We start from the raw sequence: 22,414 nt of genomic DNA on the forward strand, positions 1-22,414 counted from the left end.
AGGCTCATAAAGTGCTACTTCCATGGGATAATGGCATCTTTGGCTGTTGCTTACTGTAGCTGGTTTGCATTCCATCCATTCCTGGAATACTCCTTTTCATTGATGGGTAAAACTCTTCAATGCCTTTTGTGCTTTACAAATGTATTGGTTTATCCATTCAATCAACTCTTGGGCCATCTTATACATCAGCAGAAGCAACATGGAGGACCCTAAAAAGCTGTGAATCAATTATATCTTGATAATTCAGTAAAAGTAATGTTAAATGACGGAATAACAACTGAAATAACAGTGACAAGAGGTACTAGACAAGGGTGTCCACTATCACCAATATTGTTTGCAATGGTTATAGAGTTGTTAGTGAACATTATAAGAAATGATAATAGTTTAGAAGGAATAGGACTTAAAAACAAACATAAAATTAGTTTATTTGCTGATGATACATTATTAACTATTAGAAATTTATTGGATAGATTGGGTAAAATAAAAGAACATTTAAAGATATTTGGAGAAATGACAGAGTTGCAGATTAATTGGAATAAATCAGAAATGATATTTAATTATACAAAAAAAGAGGAATTTGAGTTTATAAAACAAAAAATTTAGAGATAAGATTAAGAAGTAATATAAAATATTTAGGAATAAATATAACGAAAGATTTGAAGGAAATGGAAGATAAAAATTTGGTAGTACTATGGAAAAGTGGAGAAAAAATTGGCAGAATATAAAAAAAAAACCCAATTATCCTGGTTTGGAAGAATTGCATTAATTAAGATGAAAATATTACCAAAATTAAATTTTTTATTTAGAATGATAACATTAAAAGTGTCGGAAACCGAACTGAATAAATGGCAACAACTAATAAATATATTTTGTAACGGAGGACAAAGAACAAGATTAAATAAACAATTTTGGTATAAAATACAAAGAGAGGTAGGGTTAGGCCTTCCCAATATAAGAGGATATTATGAGGCTGAGATATGTGATAGAAAGCATGTTGAGTGGGATAGATTTAGAATGGTTGGAAGTAGATACTGAGTAAGTAGATATGAAAATATGGAATATCTTTTTTAAGAATTTTATTAAGAAAGAAATAAAAATTATTGGAAACCCACTTACGAAAAACATAATAGAAATATGGTATAAATATAAAAAAGAATTAATGAATGAAGATTCAATAATAACGCCAATAATAATGGAAAAGAAATTCCCAAAGAATTTGAGAGGATTGTTAGATAAGGAGTTAAAAGAAAAGAAAATAGACAGAATAGAAGATTGGATAGATGTAAGAATAGAGAAAGGAAATATAAAAGAAAAACTTATGGGAACAAAAATGTCATGGTTTCACTATATGCAAATAGAACAATGAATGAAAAATTGGAGGAAAAGGAATGTAGAAAAGAAAAACTATACACAATTTGAACAAATAGTTCAGAAAGGAAGAGAAATGGAAGAAAATGAGAATATAAAAGGAACTACTAGTAAAATTTATAAAATGTTGATGGAGAATAAAGGAGGAAAAATAAAAGGAAATACTTTAAAGGGATTATGGGAAGAAGAATTAGGATGTAAAATAAATGACAAGGAATGGGATAGAATTTGGGAACAAAGATACCTGAAAAATGTATCGGTTCAGATGAAAGAAAATTATTATAAATTGATTTGGAAGTGGTACCTAACTCCAGTGAGATTACACAATATTAATAAGAATAATTCAAAAAATTGTTGGAGAGGCTGCCAAGAAGTAGGGTCATATATGCATATGTGGTGGCAATGTAAATATGTACAAAATTTTTGGGAAAAAGTGTTATTAGAAATAGAAAATGTTATGAATATAAAAATAGATAGAAGGCCGAGTATTGTTTTGTTATCGTTATATAATTCAGAGAAATGGAAAAAAGAAGAAAAAGATTTGGTAACAAATTTGCTTACAGCAGCGAGATTAATAATAGCAAGGTGTTGGAAAACGAAAATAGATGTAGAAGTGGAGGATTGGTACAAAGAGGTTTGGAAATTAGCTATTAATGATAAGTTGACATGTAAATTGAAAGTAAAAAAAGGACTATGGAAAAGAAATGACTTTGAGGGGATTTGGAAAGAATTTGTCGAGAAAGTACTGAAAAAAGAAGATGGAAGATTACCTCCAGAAGAAGAACTGAAATTTTGGATGGAATATAAGGATGGAAATGGCTCCGGGGAAGGGGGGCACTGAGGGGTATATAAAATACTGTGTTAAAATGTGATAGTATGTAATAGAATGTAAGAAGACATTTGTTTATGAAATATTATAAAAAATTTTTTAAAAAAGCTGTGAATCCAAAGTGAGAGGTTCCCATACTCCTCTCTTCCCAGAAGGCACCTGGCTCCATCTTTGCCTCCGAGGGGAAAGAAGGAAGGGCCCCCATCTGCCCTCCACAAAGGAACTCTGCTCCCCCCCCCCCCCAACAGAAGGCAACTGGCTCCATCTCACTCTCCTACTGGTCCCAGAATTCTCCACAGGAAGAAGGACAAATATAACCTGTGCTGCCTGGAAGAACTTCCTGCTTGCATCGGACTCTTTCCCAGAAGGCCTGACCTGGCAATATTATTATTGTTTTCGTTATTATTGTTATTGTTGTTGTTGTTGACCTTTAATTGTAAAGACCTCAAACTCCTTTACCACCTCAGAAAGAGAGCCAGCTACACCTTTCTTTTCTCTGTGAACCCCATCCTTCCCATGGCTCGCCACATCTCTCCTAACCTGATCCCCATTCGGCCTCTCCCTGTCTCCCTGCTTCCCTTCCTCTGTTCCCTCTGAAACTGCCACTCTGCTGCCCCTAAAGCAACAGCAATCCATGACCTTTTTCTCTCCAAATCCCTTAATTTCCTCGCTCTCACAGAAACCTGGCTCCCAGCCCATGATACTGCAACCTCCGCTGCCCTTTCTTTTGGCGGTCTCTCCTTCATGCACACTAGCCATCCTGAGGGTCGAGGAGGAGGGGTTGGTATCTTGCTATCTAACTCCTACCAGTTTCAAGTCCTATCTTTTCCCCCCAGCTATCATTTCTCTTCCTTCGAGTTTCATCCTATCAGACTCTTTTCTCCTCTACAGCTCCGGGTCGCAGTTATCTATCACCCTCCTGGTTCTGCCACCCAGTTCCTCTCAGACTTTGAATCATGGCTGACACTCTTCCTTTCAGATTCTGTCCCCACTTTGATCCTAGGTGACTTTAATATCCACATTGATGATTCCAATAACCCTACAAATCTCGCTTTAACTCTCTGCTAGTTTCTTTTGGCCTCCAACCACACTCCAATGCTTCAACTCATTCTCTTGGTCACTGTCTTGACCTAGTTCTTGCTGCAAACTGTGCTATTTCTGACTACCTGGCACTTGACTTTCCACTATCTGATCATCATTTAATCTCCTTTGCTCTTACTTATACTCCTCCTCCTCACCATACTATTCAACGCCATTTTCGTGATCTTCAATCTGTTGACTCTAACCATCTTGGTCTGACCCTGGATTCATCTCTCTCTTCCCTAAATCTCGGGGATTCTGCTGATTCAGCAATGTCTTTATTTAACTCCACTCTCTCCTCAACTCTTGACCATTTTGCCCCTGTCTCTGTACGCACTTCTTCCTCTAAGACTAGGCCTCAGCCCTGGCTTACCCCCAACATTAAGTTTCTCCGGTCCTGCTCTAGAGCGGCCGAATGTCTTTGGAGAAAGTCCAAAGAGTGGGCTGATTTTATCCATTTCAAATTTGTTCTTTCTTCCTTCTCACGCTCCCTCTCTATGGCAAAACAGAATTATTACAAATCATTGATCTCCATCAATGAGAGGAGCCCGCAGTGTTTGTTCTCCATCTTCAACACTTTGCTTAAACTTCCCTCTCCTCCTGTCTCTTCATCATTCTCTCCTAATGACTTTGCTAATTATTTCATCTCTAAGATTACCACTATTCGCTCGGAGATAGTCCCCCCCGATTCTTCTTCTGCTCATAATCTTCTATCGCCCTCGCCTAAAAAATTTTCTGTGTTTCCTCCTGCCTCTTTGGATGAACTCTCTTCACTTCTGAACTCTTCCAAACCTGCAACCTGTTTTCTTGATCCAATTCCTACTCGTCTCCTAATCTCTATAGCTCCCTCCTTTCTGCCCTCGCTTCTACATATCTTCAATCTCTCTCTCTCTACAGGCTCCTTCCCTTCGGACTTCAAACATGCTCTCATTTCCCCAATTCTGAAAAAACCTTCCCTTGACCCCTCCTCTTTGTCTAGCTATCGTCCGATTTCTCTTCTTCCCTTTCTTTCTAAGGTTTTGGAAGGGGTTGTTTATTCTCGCTGTCTTGAGTTTCTTGAAGCCAACTCCATCCTTGATCCCTTCCAGTCTGGTTTCCGCCAAAGGCATTCCACAGAGACAGCTCTCACTAAGATCTCGAATGACCTTTTACAGGCCAAGGCTAATGGCCTTTATTCTGTTCTCATCCTTCTTGATTTGTCTGCAGCCTTTGACACTGTTGATCACTGTCTTCTAGTTGATATACTCTCTGACCTTGGGTTCTCAGACTCTGTTCTCGACTGGTTTAGATCTTACTTGTCTGGCAGATCTTTTGCAGTGGTTGCAGGGGAGCAGACTTCTTCTCCTGCTCCCTTATCTGTTGGAGTTCCTCAGGGCTCTGTTCTGGGTCCCCTTCTGTTTTCTCTCTACACACTGTCATTAGCTCTTTTGGTTTTTCCTACCATCTCTATGCTGATGACACCCAGTTGTATCTTTCTGCCCCTGACCTTTCTCCATGGCTTGAACCTTCTTCCCCCACAAGCAAGAGCCATCACTTCTTTAACCAGCTTCAAAACGGAGTTGAAGACCATCCTGTTCAGGGCAGCGTTCCCAGGCATTGCATAATTGTCACTTGCTATTTGATGTTCTCTTGTTGCCTGTTTTATTGAATCATTTCCTGTTTTGCTATGTATTTTATATATATTATCCTACTAGAGAGGCCCCTTCCCCACCACCTTTCCCTTCTCCTTCTGTGTCGTGTCTTTTTAGATTGTAAGCCTGAGGGCAGGGAACCGCCCAATTAAAAAGATTGTATGTACAGCGCTGTGTAAATTTACAGCGCTTTATAAATAAAGGTTAATAATAATAATAATAAAACAACAATTTAGAATATTTTCCCCTGATAGATACTTGGGCAAGTCACATGCTCTCAGCCTCAGGAGAAGGCAATGGAAAACCTCCTCTAAACAAATCTTGCCGAGAAATCCCCATGATAGGATCGCTTTAGAACTGCCATAAATTGGAAATGATTTGAAGGCACACAACAACAACAATAACAACAACAGATTAGGATTTACACATCCTATGTACATGATCAAAATCTCAGCCTTTTGCAAGGCACAAGTGCAGGCTCTATTCAGACCTTCAGACCCAAAGTTGTAAATGGAGAAAATAGGGAAGATTTTGGACAAGTTTACACTGGCCAGAATATTCCAGGCTGCTCCTGAAATATTCTGGCCCAAAGCTACCCTGAATTCTCCCATTACCTGGACACTCCACAAAGACGCTGGACAGTTGTCTGCACACATGTTTGTTCTGTACTGCCTGGTGCCACCGGCACTCCCTCTGGGATCTAAAATAAGGTACACAGTACCAATCACATGGTTGGGCTCCTTGTTTTGACCTCAGAAGCAGTGCTGCCAAGAGGCACAGCAAAATGTATGTGTAGACAACTGCTCAACATCCCTCCAGAATGCTCCAGATTTTCTGGGAAGATCTGGAGTAAATAGTGAGGTGTTTTTTAATTCACTGTAAAGAAAGGATGGCCCTGATTTGCTGTCCTTTTCACATGAAAACAGTGTGGACAGGGCAATGGCGGGGGGGGGAATGCAAATGGCCTGTGTAGAGAGGTACTTGAATTCATTCTGATGGATAAGAAAAGAGAAGGGAAGGAATAGAGCCTACCTAAAAATTGTTCTAGAGCCAGGGGGGGGGGTCCTTGGGGTCCGGACCCCCCCTTCCATTAGAAAAAAGAATGGTGTGTGCTGCTGCACCGCCGCACCCAAGCCCCATTATAATGGTTGGACGCCCCCTTCCTAAAATCCTGGCTACATCCCTGCTAGAGCTGTGACAATAGTTATCTGGTTTGAGAGAGAGAAATATTTAAGGGGGGAAAGGATAACAACATTACAGACTATTTTCTCAATATACTCCTTTTGTATATTTGTGGTTGGCACTGTTTTCCCCACTGAATATTTTTTTAATCAGTCATCTTTCTTCCCTTGTTTCACAATATACCTGACATCATTTCTCCCTAAATCGCTATATTTTCCCACAGAAGAATTCATATTTTTCTGCAGCCACAACAAAGCTGTACAACATCTCACACAGAAAGAAAACCATATTAGCCTTTTAAACTTCACTAATATAGATGCAATTCTTTACAACTAAAATAAAGGTTCGATTCATTTCTGGGCACATCAGTGGGACTGGACTTGGAAATTGGCAAAGAGGCAGCCAGTACTTTTCTGTTGCAAAATAGTCATTTCTACCAATCCATGTCCTAGTTAAAGCCCTCTACTGGCTGATCCACACACTGCTAAATTCTATGCAGAATCTAGCTGTTTTGGACTGAATATCCCTGTCATCACACAAGTGAAACAGCTCTTGTTTGTTTTTGTTTGTCTCTACTACAGAAGAATTAAATACTCCAAAGGCATCAGATCCCTGTCTGATCTTGGAAGCTAAGCCAGGTCCACCCTGGATGAGAGACCAAGCTGTGCTCTCCCTCTCTCAGTCTCCACATAGACAGAAATCCTCTTGGTCAGAAATATTAGCTCTGAAAGGTTTGGTCCCCCCCCCCCCAACTGTGAAGCCTCTTCTGTACCTTCTTATCTATCTGGCTGCCTTACAGTTTCAGTGAAAGATGTCCCAATTCTGAAGGAAGATTCGATTTCCTGATTTTATATGTGAAATGGGAAAGGGACGTTATTTTGTCCTTTGCCTCAGGCAACAGAATGGCTTAGTCCAGCCCTGCCTGGAACGGTACAATGTAGAAATGTCTCATGGCTAAGAGGTTGAATTACAGGTCAGGAAGAAGACAGTTTGAATCTCACCTATGCACTGAATTCACTAGATGACTTTAGACAAACTACCGTCCCTCAACATCACTTCTCCACCACCACCATCACCATCCTCTATCTGTAACAGGTGTACTAATAACCTAGTTACTTGAGGGACTGCATCTCCCCATATGATCTGCCCCGCACACTCAGAACATCTGGTAAGAATTTACTGGAAACACCATCTTCCAAATATGTCTCCACATCCCAAAAGGCCTTTACAATAACGGCCCTGAGGATGTGGAATAGTCTTCCTGAAGAGCTCCGTCTCACGACTCCCTTGGAAACATTTAAAAAGAGACTTAAAACCGTGCTCTTTCATCAACCTTCCCCCCCCCCCCCCGAGGAGTGATGACCAATATGCCTGTCTGACAACGATATTCGGTCTTGCCCCTGGATGTCTGATTGTTGATGTTTTGATGTAATATTTTTTTAGATTGTTTATGTATTGATTTTAGTAGCCTGTAACCCTGCTTCGATCCATCGGGAGAGGCGGGGAAACATAAATAAAAATTTATTATCATCATCATCATCATCATCATCATCATCATCATCATCATCATACCTTACAGGGGGGCTATAATGATTATATATATGCAACCTTTTGAAAACATTTTTTATTTACTATTTTGGGAAGCCGCCTTGGATCCCATCCTGGGAGAAAGGTGGCATATAAATGAAGCAAAGAAATAAACATCTGACAGCACTACATAAATGTCAGGTATTAAATGTTACGCATTTCCTTATGATACTGAGGTGCAGACTCTTTATGTGATGCTTATCACAGAAAATATTGGAAAAGGTAAAGGATTGCAACTTATTTGAGAGGGGGGAGGGAGGGAGAGAGGGAGCAATCCAGGCCACATTTGGTATTTTATCCAGCTCACAAGTTCTATATAAGATGTGAGAATTACAAAAGATATTTTATATAATTGCAAATTTACTTGTTTAAAAGAATGTGTGGCTAAAAATTCTGTTAAATTATTTTTTTCACAACTTGATCTTCTACAGAGTCAAGGATGAACTCTGAAAAATTGCCCTTCTCTTTGGGCTTTGCTATAACACCTGTCTTTGCACCCTTTAGGATCCCTTGTTCCCTCCACTGAATGCTGAGCCCAAGACATGTCCTTAGTTCTCAGCCTCAATGCTCTCTCTAGAACAGTGTTATTCAAAGGGGTGGTCCATGGACCAGTTCTGGTCCCTGAGACATCAGTGTCCAGTCCCTGATGAGTTTACAGGAAAGAAAGAAACAACTGAAGCTAATGAGCACAAATATGGTACCTGTCTCTGGCACATCAGGAAAAACAACACAATTGCTGGTCTCCTGCATCAGACAAGCTTAGGAAGCACTGGTCTAGAAAGCTAAAAGAATAATAATTGCCTGTATTACAATTGCTTCTGTTTCCTCACAATCATTTCTTACTGCCTCTCTCTAGAACAGTGAGATTATTATACTAATGTTAACATTAGTTAACATTGTGATTTTATGATTTTTGTACTATGTAATTGTTATTTGAATATTTTTTGGAACCCACCTCAATCTGAAAGGAAGAGGTGGGCTAAAAATAAATATTATTTTATTATTTAATGAGGTCAGAAAGTGGAGAGTCTACTTTTGGTTTTTTAGTGTTTGCAGGAAATGAAGAAAGCCAAGGACAAAATGGAAAAATTAGGAGGAGAAAAAAGATACTGGAGGAAGAGGGAAATGTAGGATGACACAGGAGTAATTTCGATTGTCCCCACAAAATCAGAACAGTTGAAGGGTATGAGTTCATGTTGTATGAACGCTGTTTTTGAAGACATGGAGTCTTATTTCCTCAGTCTCAAGCCACAGGGGTGCATCATCTAAAACAGCTGGGGGGGGGGGAGAATTCAAGATGCAACAAGCTCTCAATTAACTCATCAAGAGAGGAGGAGAAGAGGAGGTAAAGTCATGCTCTTTCCTGTAGGCTCATGTAAATGCAAACTACATCTCCCAGCTTGTCTTACTTTTTTATTTATTTGGAGTATTTATATCCTGTTCTTCAGCCACAAAGGTTCTCACTGAGGTTTACAAACTGTTAATTTGACAGTTCTCTGTGTCGTGTCATCTTCTTTAATAACTTTTGCCATCTTCACCACATTCTAGTGTTGCTTTGGCAACATGTCCCAATTTTCATTTGTGAAATGTTGGAAGATATGCAACAGACAACTACCAGTTGGATTTAGACTCCTATCTTCTGGCTGTTGAAGTAAATTTTAATTAAAAAAATGGATGAGAAAAGATAATCATAAAATACACTGACCTCATTCAAATTAAAATTAGTCATGACTAATGCTCTCAGAAAACAATGAGACTTGAACAGATTGATGACAACATTGTTCTATAGGTTTTAATAGGACATAGCCATGGTTCACTTCAACTAGATTGATGATAATGTTTCTTAAAACTGAGACCAGTCTTTCAACATTGCTGGAAGTCTTTCATCCTTCTACTAATAATTCTTTGTTCCTATTATCCAATTGGTAGAAAAGTCTGGCTGTCCAGATGTTGATGGATTGAAATTCCCATCAGCCCTAGTCAGAACAGGCAATGGTGAGGTGGTGGAAGTTGTAATCCAAGAACATCTGGAGCAGCATATTTTGCCTACCACTACAACACCTATTGAAGCCTGAAATTATAAATGTATCTCCTTATAATGACCACAGATGATCTACACGAATTCATCCTAGATAATGAGAAAACAAATAGTTAATTAGTTCCCCTACCTTAGATCAAATATTAATCAGAATGGAGACTGCAGTCAATTATAAGAAGCCTAGGTTTGGAAAGGACAGCTATGGAAGAACTGGACAAGATCCTAAAGTGCAAAGATATAACTCTGAACATTAAAGTAAGGATTATACAAGCCACTTTATTCCCCATCACCATGTCTGAATATTAGAGCTGGACATCAAAGAAGGCCAACAGAAAGAAACTCATTAGAGATGTGGTGCTGGAGAAGAGTACTGAGGATACTGTGGATGGCAATATAACAAACAAATGGTTTTTAGAACAGATCAAGCCTGACCTCTCCCTCAAAGCCAAAATAACTAAACTGAGACTGTTGTACTTTGGCCACATCACGAGAAGGCATGAATCATTAGAAAACACAATGATGCTAAGAAAGGTAGAGGGGCAGTAGAGGAGAGTGAGGCCACATACCAGATAGTTAGACTAATCAACAAAGCTACAGGCCTGAGCCTGCAGGATCTGAGCAGAGCAGTGGATGATAGGTGGGCTTGGAGATGTCTTACCCACAGGGTCGCCATGAGAGGTTGACTTGAGAGCAGTTAACAACCACTGTTCTCCACCAAAGAGGCAGGAAAGGATTAAATATTGTTATTATTATCATTTATATTATCATCATCATAACCACCACCAACAATTCTTTACATAAGGTTCACCTTTTACTTAATTTACATAACATATTTTGGGAGGAGACAGTGAGTATTTTGGAAATTAATGTGTCAATCAATATGCTAACTATAATCATACTGAATAACAACAGAATCATAAACATATTAATCTATATCAAAATGGGACTTATTTCCAGGTACACACACATAGGATTGCAGCATAATTTATTGCTCCTATTTAAAATGGTATACATGCAAGCTAGAATACATCAGGAAAATTCACCCTGAAAAGCAAAGCAAACAAAAGAAAGCATCAATCTATTCATCTTAGTTTCAGAAAATTCCACTCAATCAGTGTCAGTAAATAAGATTCACTGGGTATGCCTATCCTTTCAGTAAAGCAATGTAAGAAATTAACATCAGAAAAGGACTGTACAATTACCACATACCATTGGTATGCCCTGTGCTGTAATCTATGAGTAAAATGGCAAATCAAATGTCCTAGTAGCACTTAACAGTAAAAGTTGAAAGAAATGGCATGCATTGTGTCTAATATAACCTCAGCACTAACCTCTTTAAAACCTCCAAATCAGATTACAATGATCAGCTTGGTCAGGTCTGTGTCATGGTTCGTTAAAAATCTCCGGGACAGGTAACAAATATAGCCTGCACCCCAACAAATCCAGAATATAGAGGCTAGCTACGGAACTACATAAATTCCATTTTCTTCTGTCCATGAATATGTATCTAATGATACCAATGCTGTATGCTCATGGCTTTGTGACTCACAAAGTCCTCCTTCCCATTCATTTTCCATGGTCAACTAAAGGAAAGTATGTAAGATGTGTCTTAGAACCATACCAGGGAAAATGGTTCATGAATCTCTTTTTCACAGTGTGACCTCCAAAGGTTCACTGTGTGATAAATGTTCAAAAGTCACAGCTTCAAAGTAAGCAGCAATCTTTTCAGCATTACACAGAATAACAAGCTGATTTATTCTAAATCTTTGAAAACACAGGATATGTGGGATTGGTGTCCTGTACCAATGTCACGAAAAGTACTGATTTCCTATTTTCTCTATCATATGGTATCTATCATATGGAACATTTTTCATATGGTATCTAACATGTAGAACATTTATCTGTCATGTGGAACATTTTGCATTGATCAGTGATGATAAAATTCATCATGTTAACTTACATTGCATGGCGTGGAGTAGAATTTATTTTATTTTATTAATTAAAATATTTATATCCTGCTCTTTATCCAAAGATCTCAGAGTAGCTAACAATAAAATCAATTTTAAAAATTCTCTGTTGCTCCAGGGAATAGGTCATGGAACAATGGATTCAAGTTACAGGAAAAGAGATTCTACCTAAACATTAGGAGGAACTTCCTGACAGTAAGGGCTGTTCGACAGTGAAACACACTCCCTCAGAGTGTAGTGGAGTCTCCTTCCTTGGAGGTCTTTAAACAGAGGCTGGGTGTTTTGATTGTGAGCTTCTGCATGGCAGGAGGTTGGACTGGGGGGCCCTTCTGGTCTCTTCCAACAATATGATTCTATGATAATTACAAAAGGCTTAAGAGGTCCAAAGGCTTTTATTTTTTTTAAAAAAGCCAGATTTTAGCTTGGCACAAAAATGATTCCAAGTTTGGCACCAATCAGGACTCCAGGCGGAGAGACTTCCACAATCAGGGTGCCACCACAGAAAGGGCCCTCTTCCATGTCCTCCCACAATTTATTTCCCCTACTGATGGGGCACAGAGGAGGTCCCTTCCAACAGCTCTCAATTCTCAGGAGGCATGTTCAGAGAGAGGAGCTCCCTCAAGTACTGAGGTCCCAAGCTGTTTAGGGCTTTAAATGGTATTGCCAGAACCTTGAATTCAGAACAGAAATGTTTTGGCAGCCAGTGCAATTAAGAACTGATGTTATGTAGTATTTGACTGGAATTCCAGTTAGCAGTCTAGATGCTGTATCTTGCACTAGCTGCAGTTTCTAAGACATGTTCAATGGCATTCCCATATATAGTGTATTGCAGTAGTCTAATTGGGAATATCCAGTTCCAGCCAGCCCTTGGGCTCCCAGTCTACTTGTAAAGGAGCCCTGGTGGCGCAGTGGTTAAATGCCTGTACTGCAGCCATTCACTCAAAACCACAAGGTTGCGAGTTCAAGACCAGCAAAAGGGCCCAAGCTCGACTCAGGCTTGCATCCTTCCGAGGTCGCTAAAATGAGTACCCAGACTGTTGGGGCAAATTAGCTTACTTGTTAATTAGCTTACTTGCTGTTCACCGCTATGATCTTTGGAATAGTGGTATATAAATAAAACAAATTAAAAATTAAAGGCAAGCGTACTCTCCCTCAGCCATTTAATGCTATGAGAAGGTATGACATGCCCAGGAACCACTCACCTGCTCTTCTGGCACAGTGAGCAAATAGCAGTTGTCCCCTTCCCAAAAGTCCAATGAGTACACTGAATATCAAAGTGTGTGGCTTCTTTGGGATCCAAGGCACCACACACCTTCCCACAGGCACTAAATCACCCTTCTCCCTGGCCACTAAATGTTTGAGGAAGGGAGCCCACATTTGCCCTTTCGCAGAAGGCTTGCAGGGCAGCAGTTGAGAAACACTGCACAAGGAACTACTGACTAACTCTTTGTACAATGATCATGAAAGGACTGCACATGCAAAACACATCCTAAAAGGATTTTGGCAACAATAGGTCACTAAAAATATTTTGGCAGCAGACTTTATTTTTGTGTATAATTGGTATGTAAATAAGATATATATAAACAGATTATTATTCTGGCTTAATTTTATTGGGGGGGGAACAAAGTGATATTCCTTTGAACAACCAAACCAAGAAATCAGTGTTTAGCATGAGGATAATAGATTTCATCTGAGTAGATCTCTATCTTATACTAGTTTGTTCTGTGTGGGGAAATCCACACAGTAGAAATCTATACAAGCTTAGGCACTCAAGACCTTCAACAATGTTCTGCATCTACCTGGATAAGACCTGAGAAGAAGGAAGCATCAAATAAACATCTTTAGAACATGGCCTCATTGCCCGAAAAACTCACAAAAAACTATAAACATCTTTTCCTTTTTACATTTCAGAAACTTCCAACTAGCTAGCATTCTTTCTTTCTTGCATTTATAACCTGCCTTTCTCCTCAAATGGGCTCCAATGCAGATTCATTTGTGCTATCAAAACATCTTAAGCATCACATTAATTCTAAATATAATCTCTTTCAAGAAGTGGTCTGGTATTATCCATGAATGCTCCAAATATTCTTCTGTCTTAGTGAGTCATGAGCTTCATGATTCAAATCAGAAAATCATAGCTGTATTTGCAGCAAGTGTGAGAAATTCTGGAAATCATTTGTTATACCATAGCATTTACACTACTGCTTTCCTTCCTAAATAAAGAAAGCTTGTGTTCAAGCTAGAGTTGTCACAAGGTTCTGAGTATATGCAACTGAACCTTTCCCCTTAACATTTTTTATACCTTGATTCCATTCTACACAGTATGGTTTTCAATTCTACAGTTTAGTATTTCTCAGACACATGCAAAAAAGAAGCCTTTTTTCCTGGTCTGCCTTGATTCCACTAAGAATATCTTATGTGGCATTACAGCCTTTTATTTTCCATTATATTTATTATGCATTTCAGCACCCTTCAAATCTCCATCTCAAGTCTGAAAGAAGTAAATCTAGCCATTCTGGTATAACATGAATTTCTCATCTTCATGACTTTAGTAAAATATTTAGAGCTCATTCTGTTTCTCTTGACTATTCCAGTTAAAATACTAGATGTTATACAGTAAGGGTTGCCAGCCGCAGAACACTACAAACATAGATGCAAAAGGTCATGATGATTACATATTAAAACAAACATTTTTAATCGAAACAGATGTGTGCCGGGTTATTTTATACCTCACTGTTTGTTGAACAGCCTATTATATATTCTCAGGGGAGTGCTGTAGAAACCAGTTTTTCACACAATAGCACTGTGGCTGCCACCATTTGTTTTAACAGGGATGCTTGGCTATTGGAGTTTAAATGATATTTTTAAAACACATAAAAATTGCTGTCCATAAATGAAGAATGCAACCTATTACTTTTCCATTTATAATTGGTTCCCCCACTATCTTTCATATAAGGTAATGATAATATATACTAAATGTTTGCACAGAGCGATTATTTTGTGGGTATCAGATAAATTGTAATTTTGTAGGAGAAGAGTGGGCTAGATATCAGGCTTCCTGGAACTACATTGTTTTTTATTAGGCTGCTGAGATCCACTAGCCAGGTCCAAAAGATATATATTTTTAATATTAAATTATAAGAGGAAGAAAAAGAAAAAGAATTAAAGAAGAAGCGTCCATATGATGCAGTGGTTTGAGGCCAGAATTCTAACCCCCTTCAGCCAAGGAAACTCTCACAGCCTTAGAGGAAGGCAATAGTAAGCAACATAGCCCCCACGAACAATTCTTGCCAAGAAAATCCTATGACAGCATTGTCATATGTTTGGAGTTGACTTGAAGGCACATAACAACAAGAGAAATGAATCTGAGTTCAGGAATTTCTTCTGAGTACCAGAACTGAACAAAGCTCAATCCAGCAGCAGCTGGTGGTTTCCATATCGAGGGTGCAGTGCAGGTTTTATTTAAGATGTTAAAGGAGCTATCCAAGATGCTGAACCAATTTTGGAGACAGGATTGTGTGCTTTGGACAGCTTCTATACAGTGTGGGCTAATTCTCAGAATGAAGCCTGCATGGCATAGTGGTTTGAGTATTGTACTATGACTCGGAAGAACAGGGATTGATTCCCAGCTCAGCCATGAAACCTACTGGACTCTGGGCAAATCATATGCTCTCAGTCTCAAGGGAAGGCAACAGCAAACCTCTTCTGAGCAAATCTTGCCAAGAAAACCACCATAAATTGGAAAAAATTTGAAGGCACACACAACACACACACACAATTCTCACTGTGGCATCGCTGAACCTCCGACATGCAAGCCACTTGCCACCAAAGGAGTTCCCAATACTTCACACAAAAATGTACTCCTGGATACCCTCTCTTCAAAAGTTTCCTTAGTTTTAACAGTATCATTTATGTCTGGGAGAATTTTAATGGTGCTTTTGTTAAGTACAAAAAAATATTGCCAATCCACTGAAAGTAAACCAGAAACCAATCAGTAATTATACCTTTTGCTCACACTGTTGCCGAATCTAAAGAAATGATCAAACTAACAGAAATGAAACCAAGAACTACCTGCTTTATGAATATTAGAAAAAAACTGAATATATGTAATCATTTCCATGATTAAATCTCATATCTTCCCTTCATCTCTATTTCAAAAGACTTTCATTACCTCACCAAGGATAAGTTCATGTCGTTCCATAAACACGTATGGAATACACGCAGTACATCCACAGAGGCACTGCGAGTGTATGTCTGGGAGAATTCATTATGGAAAAATTCAGAGTCAACCTACCACTGTTCCAGTCTTCCCTGCCACCATTTTGCTGAATGCTTATAGAATTCATCGTGGTGTAGTCGACTGAGGCATTGAACTATGACTCTGAGCATAAAACCTCACTGGCTGATCATGGGCAAGTTACACTCTCTCAGCCTCAGAAGATGGCAATGGTCAACCCCCACTAAAGAACCCTGCCAAGAAAACCCCATGATAGGTTTAGGGTCACCTTAAGTCAAATATGTCTTGCAGGCACACAACACCAATAATATGAAACTGGCCTTAACCAGACACAAGATGGTATGTTACATGCAAAACTAATGTAACATAAACAACACACATTATCACCTAATGTGGATGAACAAAATTTACAAAGAGTTTAGTAATCTGTTCTGTAAGAGGTCATTTGTGCTGACAAAGAAATGGGCATAGCCTGTTGTTTTAAGTCATTCTAAATTAGTAAAAGACACATTTGTTTCAATTCTGCCCAAAAGTGAAGTGAGAGATTCCACTCCTATTTTGCAGTGTGAAAGATCACACTAGATCTCAATCCAGCTTCAATTATCCCTAATGGCAAAAGAACCACAAAGAATATTTCATGCACATAATGAGTTGGATCCAAGCACACTCTTCCACAAGAGGAAATAGCTCCTTCTGTTCAAGGAAATGACTCAGATTCAGTGGAGGCTTCTGCTGGGTGAATTGGGGAAAGCAATTATTGCTCATTTATCTTCCCCTTACAGTCCTTGATTCCATTTTTCATCCTGTTCCAGACAGTGCTCCCAGTGCTATGGAGCAGATTTGGGGAAGATATAAAATTGTGAAAAACATTCCCCCTTCCTTGCCATCTAAGCGAGCATGCACTAAGTGGAACCCTACTCCAGGTAACTCTAAATGCAACCAAATAAAATCATAACAGTTTACAGAAAAGCATGCAGACCGAAACAGTGAATATCATAAATGAGTCCTCTGATACTTACAGCCAATCATCATCATAGCAACAGCAAAGATCTTCTCTCCATCTGTGGTTGGTGCAATGTTCCCAAATCCAACACTTGTGAGACTTGTCATTGTAAAGTATAATGAAGAAATATAAACAGAATCTTTGCTTGGTCCTCCTTCCCATTTTCCAGTTGTCATGTTCAATTGATAAGGCGATCCTATAGACTCCCCTAACTGGTAGAGCCAACTTTCATTTCTTATTGTGTTTTTATCCTCATTGATAACTTCATAATCCCCGATACTGTACCAAATGCAGGCCAACCAGTGGGCTGCAAGGCCAAAGACGCACACCAACAGAACTAATACAGCAGCTCCATACTCAATATAATGGTCCAGTTTCCGAGCCACACGACCCAGACGAAGCAGCCTGACTACTTTAAGGGAGCTGAACAGACTACTGATGCCCTAGAAGAACAAAACAAAAATAATCCATTAGTACTTGTCATTAAATGATTTTAAATTGTCTGTCAAGAATAACCTGTGCCCCATTATATGTCCAAAATTAACTCCTATGCAAATAAAATGTATCATTTATTTCAAGCCACTTTACTCCATTCTTTGGATGAACAGAAAGATTTGTGACCAGTTGGGAGAAAGCAATTGTGTTTCAAGTCCTATTGAAGCTGATAACATAACAGGTTATAAAATTGTCTCATTGATTCCAATAGGATTTTATGAATTAAAATGTTTACTGGACTGGAACAAAAGTATCAAGCAGATCGTGGGGAAGTTACTTAGACTGTTATACACATACATGCAGTCCCAATAGTATTCTAAGTTGAAGACACTGCATGAGCTGACCACACTTTAGTAGGCTTCCAGGAACTTTATGTGACATTTTTGTTATTTAAGTACCTTAAGAAACATATTTGACATGGAAAAATATACCTTTCTTTTCCTTTATTTCTAAACCATTAATTAAATTTTATTTGTTTTCTGAGGCCAATGTGGTATAGTGGTTTGACTGTTAGACACTGGGTGACCATGGTTCAAATACCTGCTCAGCCATGAAAACCTACTTGGTGACTTTGGGAAAGTCACACACTCTCAGTCTCAGAAGAAGGCAACTGTAAACACCCTCTGAACAGTGATTCCTGGCTGGACAAGGGATCTGCCAAGAAAGCTCCACGATTGCCTTGGGATTGCCATAAATCAGAAATGACTTGAAAGCACATAACAACAATCATTATTAAATACCCTCCATTTTTGTAACCCTGTGGTTGTATTTTGGCCAATACTGTATATGTATGTTATAAAAATAAATATAGTAGCTTCATTATTTCCTGGAATTAATGTTGTTTCCAGATAAACACAGCTCATACATGTATGCTTAAAATCAATGTCATACATAATAAATTCCCAGAAATCTTTGTTTAAAAGAGTATGATCTGTACAAACACTGTGCACACATTGTGGTGGCAGCTGGTGGCTTCCCTGTCAGTGGGATAGCAGATCCACTCTGAATTTTAACCTGAATTCTAAAATGCACAATGGATTCAACACCCCAATGACATGGGAACCACCTACTGCCTCTGGTAGATTGTTCCTATGTTTTTCCCAACCTTTTTCCAAATTAGGAAACAGCAGTCTAACTCAGATTAAAAGAGGGAATCAATTGTTAACACACACACACATCCATATACTAACTATATGATCAATATCCTGATATCAGCAGACACTTAAGCACAATCCCCTGCAGAGTTTTGCATCAAAAGTTAAGCTCTTAATATTAAAAGCTTTTTAATGTGTAATGTACTTAACTTTTTAATTTGTTTTTACATGTCATACATTTTAATGTATGTTCCTGAACTGCATGGATAAAACTTATCTTTTGGTATCTTTTCTGCTGTATAAGATAGACCACACACTGTGATTCAAATGCAGCTTCCTTGCATTCCAAAAAGTTGCAAACGATACATTTAGCTGCCTTTGAAAAGTATATGGAAACATCATATAGTCCACTATGTTCAAAAGAGTCAGTAAATGCATTTGGAAACTGTTTAGAAACTGCAGCCTGTCCAAAATATTGCAGCAAGACAGATATTGAGACTGGTGACAAAGAATATGTAACTCCCCTATTGAAGCAGCTTCACTGGCTACTTATTTGTTTCCAGTCACAATTCAAAGGGTTAGTTATAATCTACAAAGCCTTACACAGTTTGTGAAAGATCATTATCTGAAAGACTATTATATCCCAATATGAACCATCCCAAGATTTAAGATCCTCAAGAGAAGGATCAAATGAACAAGCAAGCAAATAACAACAACAAGAAAAAACAAACACACACCCATACCCACAAAAAAGGCATAAATCCTTATGACATATACTATATCCCCTGTCTCCCTAAACCCTCCATTAAAACAAGACTGTCCTCTTTCCTCTAACCACCCCTGAAGCATGTAGTCTATATTCTCCTTCCTGCCTTATTTTATCCTTGTTTATTTTTCATTACTTAGCTATCTTACAATGTGTATCCACTTTTTTCCTACATCTGAAAACTTTAGCTCTTTAAATATAAAAACACTTAACACTAATATCACCCCTTGGTTTCTGTACATCAAATATAAAAGGCTTCCATCTTTCTAAAAGAATCTCCTCTAAATATCCCTTTATATAATTGGTTAATTTATTTATTGGAAATATGATAAGCAAATTGGATCATTTTATCACATGTGGTGGAAATGCCAAAAAGCAAAAATATATTAGCTTAAAAGTAGTAATTGGATGTATAAGATTCTGGGATTTAAGTCAGGCCAGAGATCAGAGCTATTCCTATTAAACATGATACATTTAAAGAATAAAAGAGAGAAAATTAAAGAGATTTAATAAGCTACATGGTAACTGCAGCAAGTTTTACATACAATGGTTATTATTATTATTATTATTATTATTATTATGCATGCAAGATATTGGAAAGTTAAAAAAATACCAAATAATTTAGAATGTTTAGAAAATGTAACAGATTTGACAGAACTAGATAAAATTCAGACAAAAACACAGAGAGGATTGTTACCTTGCTAGTTTCTGACCAGCATTAACTGTTCTCAAGTAACAGGGCTTGGCTGCTTTCTTTGATTCAATAGAAAGTTCCTGTCTTATGGTCATGCCATTAACGTGCATACGTGCACAATGAAAGTAAATACATGTGCCACATTATCATAACAACAATGATATAATTAACTTAGTTTTCACCAGCTTGCACAATCACATATAAGCAGAGCTTGAAAGTAATTGGCTTTGTATAACTTTGCAGTTAACTGCCTTCGCGTTGATCTCATCCCATGGCGACCCTTACGGATGAGACATCTCCAGGCCCTCCTGTCCTCTACTGCTCTGCGCAGATCATGCAAACTCATATTCATGGTCTCTTTAATAAAGTCCCTTCATCTAGCATGTGGCCTTCTTCCTCTCTTTCTACTTCCTTCTGCCTTTCCTAACACTGTTGTGTTTTCCAACGATTCATTCCTTCTCATGATGTGTCCAAAGTATGACAGTCTAAGTCCTGTCATCTTGGCTTCTAGGGATATTTCTGGCTTGATCTGCTCTAGGACCCATTTGTTTGTCCTTTTGGCTGTCCATGGAATCCTCAGCATTGTTGGTTAGCACTCTATCGATGTGGATTGCAACAGCTCTTATTGGAATATCATCTGATCCTGGTGACTTATTTTTTGTCATTTTCTTTATTGCAGCTTCCACCTCAGTTTTTAGAATTTGGGGTTCATCTTCATATGGCTCTCCATTCCATGTGTCCTTCAAATTGCCGTCTCTTTTATATAACTCTTCTGTGTATTGCATCCATCATCTTTTTATTCCTTTCTGATCTTTAATTATGTTATTTTTATTGTTGTAGAGCATCCCAGTCCTTGGTTTGAACTTTCCCTTGATTTCTTGAATCTTGTGGAATAGGTCTCTCTTTCTTCCCTTTTTGTTATTTATAACTAGTTATGTATAATTATTTCCTTTCTAAAATAATGGCAATTAATTTGCTTATCAAGTTTAACTTAACAAGGGACAACATTCCTCCTTTTTGGGTGTAATATAATTTTAAGTTAGTTTACAGTTACACTGTAGCCTCAAAAAATGTTGGAAGAAAACCACATACTGTATTTCATAATTCAGCCACACAACACTTACATTACTATTGCAGGGTAGGAAAAACTAGGAGCAAGTGTAATGTAGTGGTTTAAGTGTTGGGCTATGTCTCTGGACAGCAGGGTTTGAATCCCAGCTCAGCCATGAAACCCACTGGGTGACCTTGGGCACGTCACATGCTCTCAGCCTCAGGGGAAGGTAATGGCAAACCTCCTCTGAACAAATCTTGCCAAGAAAACCCCATAATAGGGTTGCCTTTAGGGTTGCTATAAGTCAGAAATTACTTGAAGGCAAACAACAACAACAACAAAAATTAACATCAGTGGAGGAGAAATGGTAGGAAACATTTGGAGTTGAGTCCAACGTGAGTTACATGGAGGTGAATTTTTGAATAACCTTGATATTTCTTAATGCTTTAAAGATCCAAGCAAATGGTTGTATTTACTATTTAAAGCTGTTTTTAAGAGAAGAAAAACTCAGCATATTTGAGAATATGACATGAATACATTCTAACAGTAATGCTTATTTCCCCAAGTAAATTAAATTTAAAGTGTCCTGTTTTAATGAATATTTTAAACAAATTATTGTACAATCCTGGTCATTAGTTTTTATGTGCAGTCAAGCTTAAATATAATTTCTTCCAACAATTTAGTTTAGACTTAACTATCGTAGTGGAAAATTTTACCATTTTTTTAATATGTATTTTTCATATTAACATATGTCTCCAGTAAAAAAGAGAAATGCTTCATTTTCCTTTTTAATTCATGCATTTGTCATAATTACATTTTATCAGGGTTTTTTTTAAAAAAAAACATATGCAGCTTCTGTCAGATGCTTAAACAAACCATAAAATCCTCCAGGGTCCTGGTTAATTGAGCACAAGAGGAGGAAAACAATGAGTCAGTAAAGCAGAATATTTGAAGATAGACAGACAAATGCCCTACAACCATAAGAAATCTGCTACCCTTACTAGTGTCACCTAAGTAAATGTGTAAGCACCAACCAGTTCCAAGTTTTACATACAATGGTTATTATTATTATTATTATTATTATTATTATTATTATTATTATTATTATTCTCCCTTTTTAAACTCTTGGTCCAATCTGGAATTCACATATTTCCCAGTACATTAGTCCCTTTGGTGGAATAAGCAGTGTCTGGATTTAAACCAAGAGTCTCACTACGAAAGTAAACTAATGCTAAAGGGAAGCAGCTGAGGAATATCCTTACAATAAGGGAGTTCAGAATTGTTTTAAGTATTGGCTTGCAGGTTAATTTTGACTAATTACTGCAATAAAACTATCATCATCACCATAATTGCTTTCCAGCAAAAGCTGGTAATAATCTGTGCACCATGAAA

The 22,414-nt window shown here is 38.1% G+C and overlaps 1 protein-coding gene across 3 annotated transcripts in view; it reads right to left on the reverse strand.

The window, feature by feature from the left end:
• LOC149310581 (voltage-gated delayed rectifier potassium channel KCNH1) overlaps positions 1 to 22,414 on the reverse strand; it is a 346,345-nt gene that overhangs the window by 230,606 nt on the left and 93,325 nt on the right. For all 3 annotated transcript variants that reach the window (XR_016281686.1, XR_016281687.1, XM_089529247.1), the window contains exon 7: positions 16,939 to 17,365. Coding sequence is in view for 1 of the 3 variants with exons in the window: in XM_089529247.1 (XP_089385373.1) it covers positions 16,939 to 17,365 (427 nt within the window). In the remaining 2 variants the exon portion in view is untranslated. The remainder of the gene's footprint in view (positions 1 to 16,938; positions 17,366 to 22,414) is intronic.

Source organism: Sceloporus occidentalis, unplaced genomic scaffold (assembly GCF_023333645.1).
Source record: "Sceloporus occidentalis isolate IW3139 unplaced genomic scaffold, rSceOcc1.0.p SCAF_6, whole genome shotgun sequence".
In the NCBI taxonomy this organism is placed as follows: Eukaryota; Metazoa; Chordata; class Lepidosauria; order Squamata; family Phrynosomatidae; genus Sceloporus; species Sceloporus occidentalis.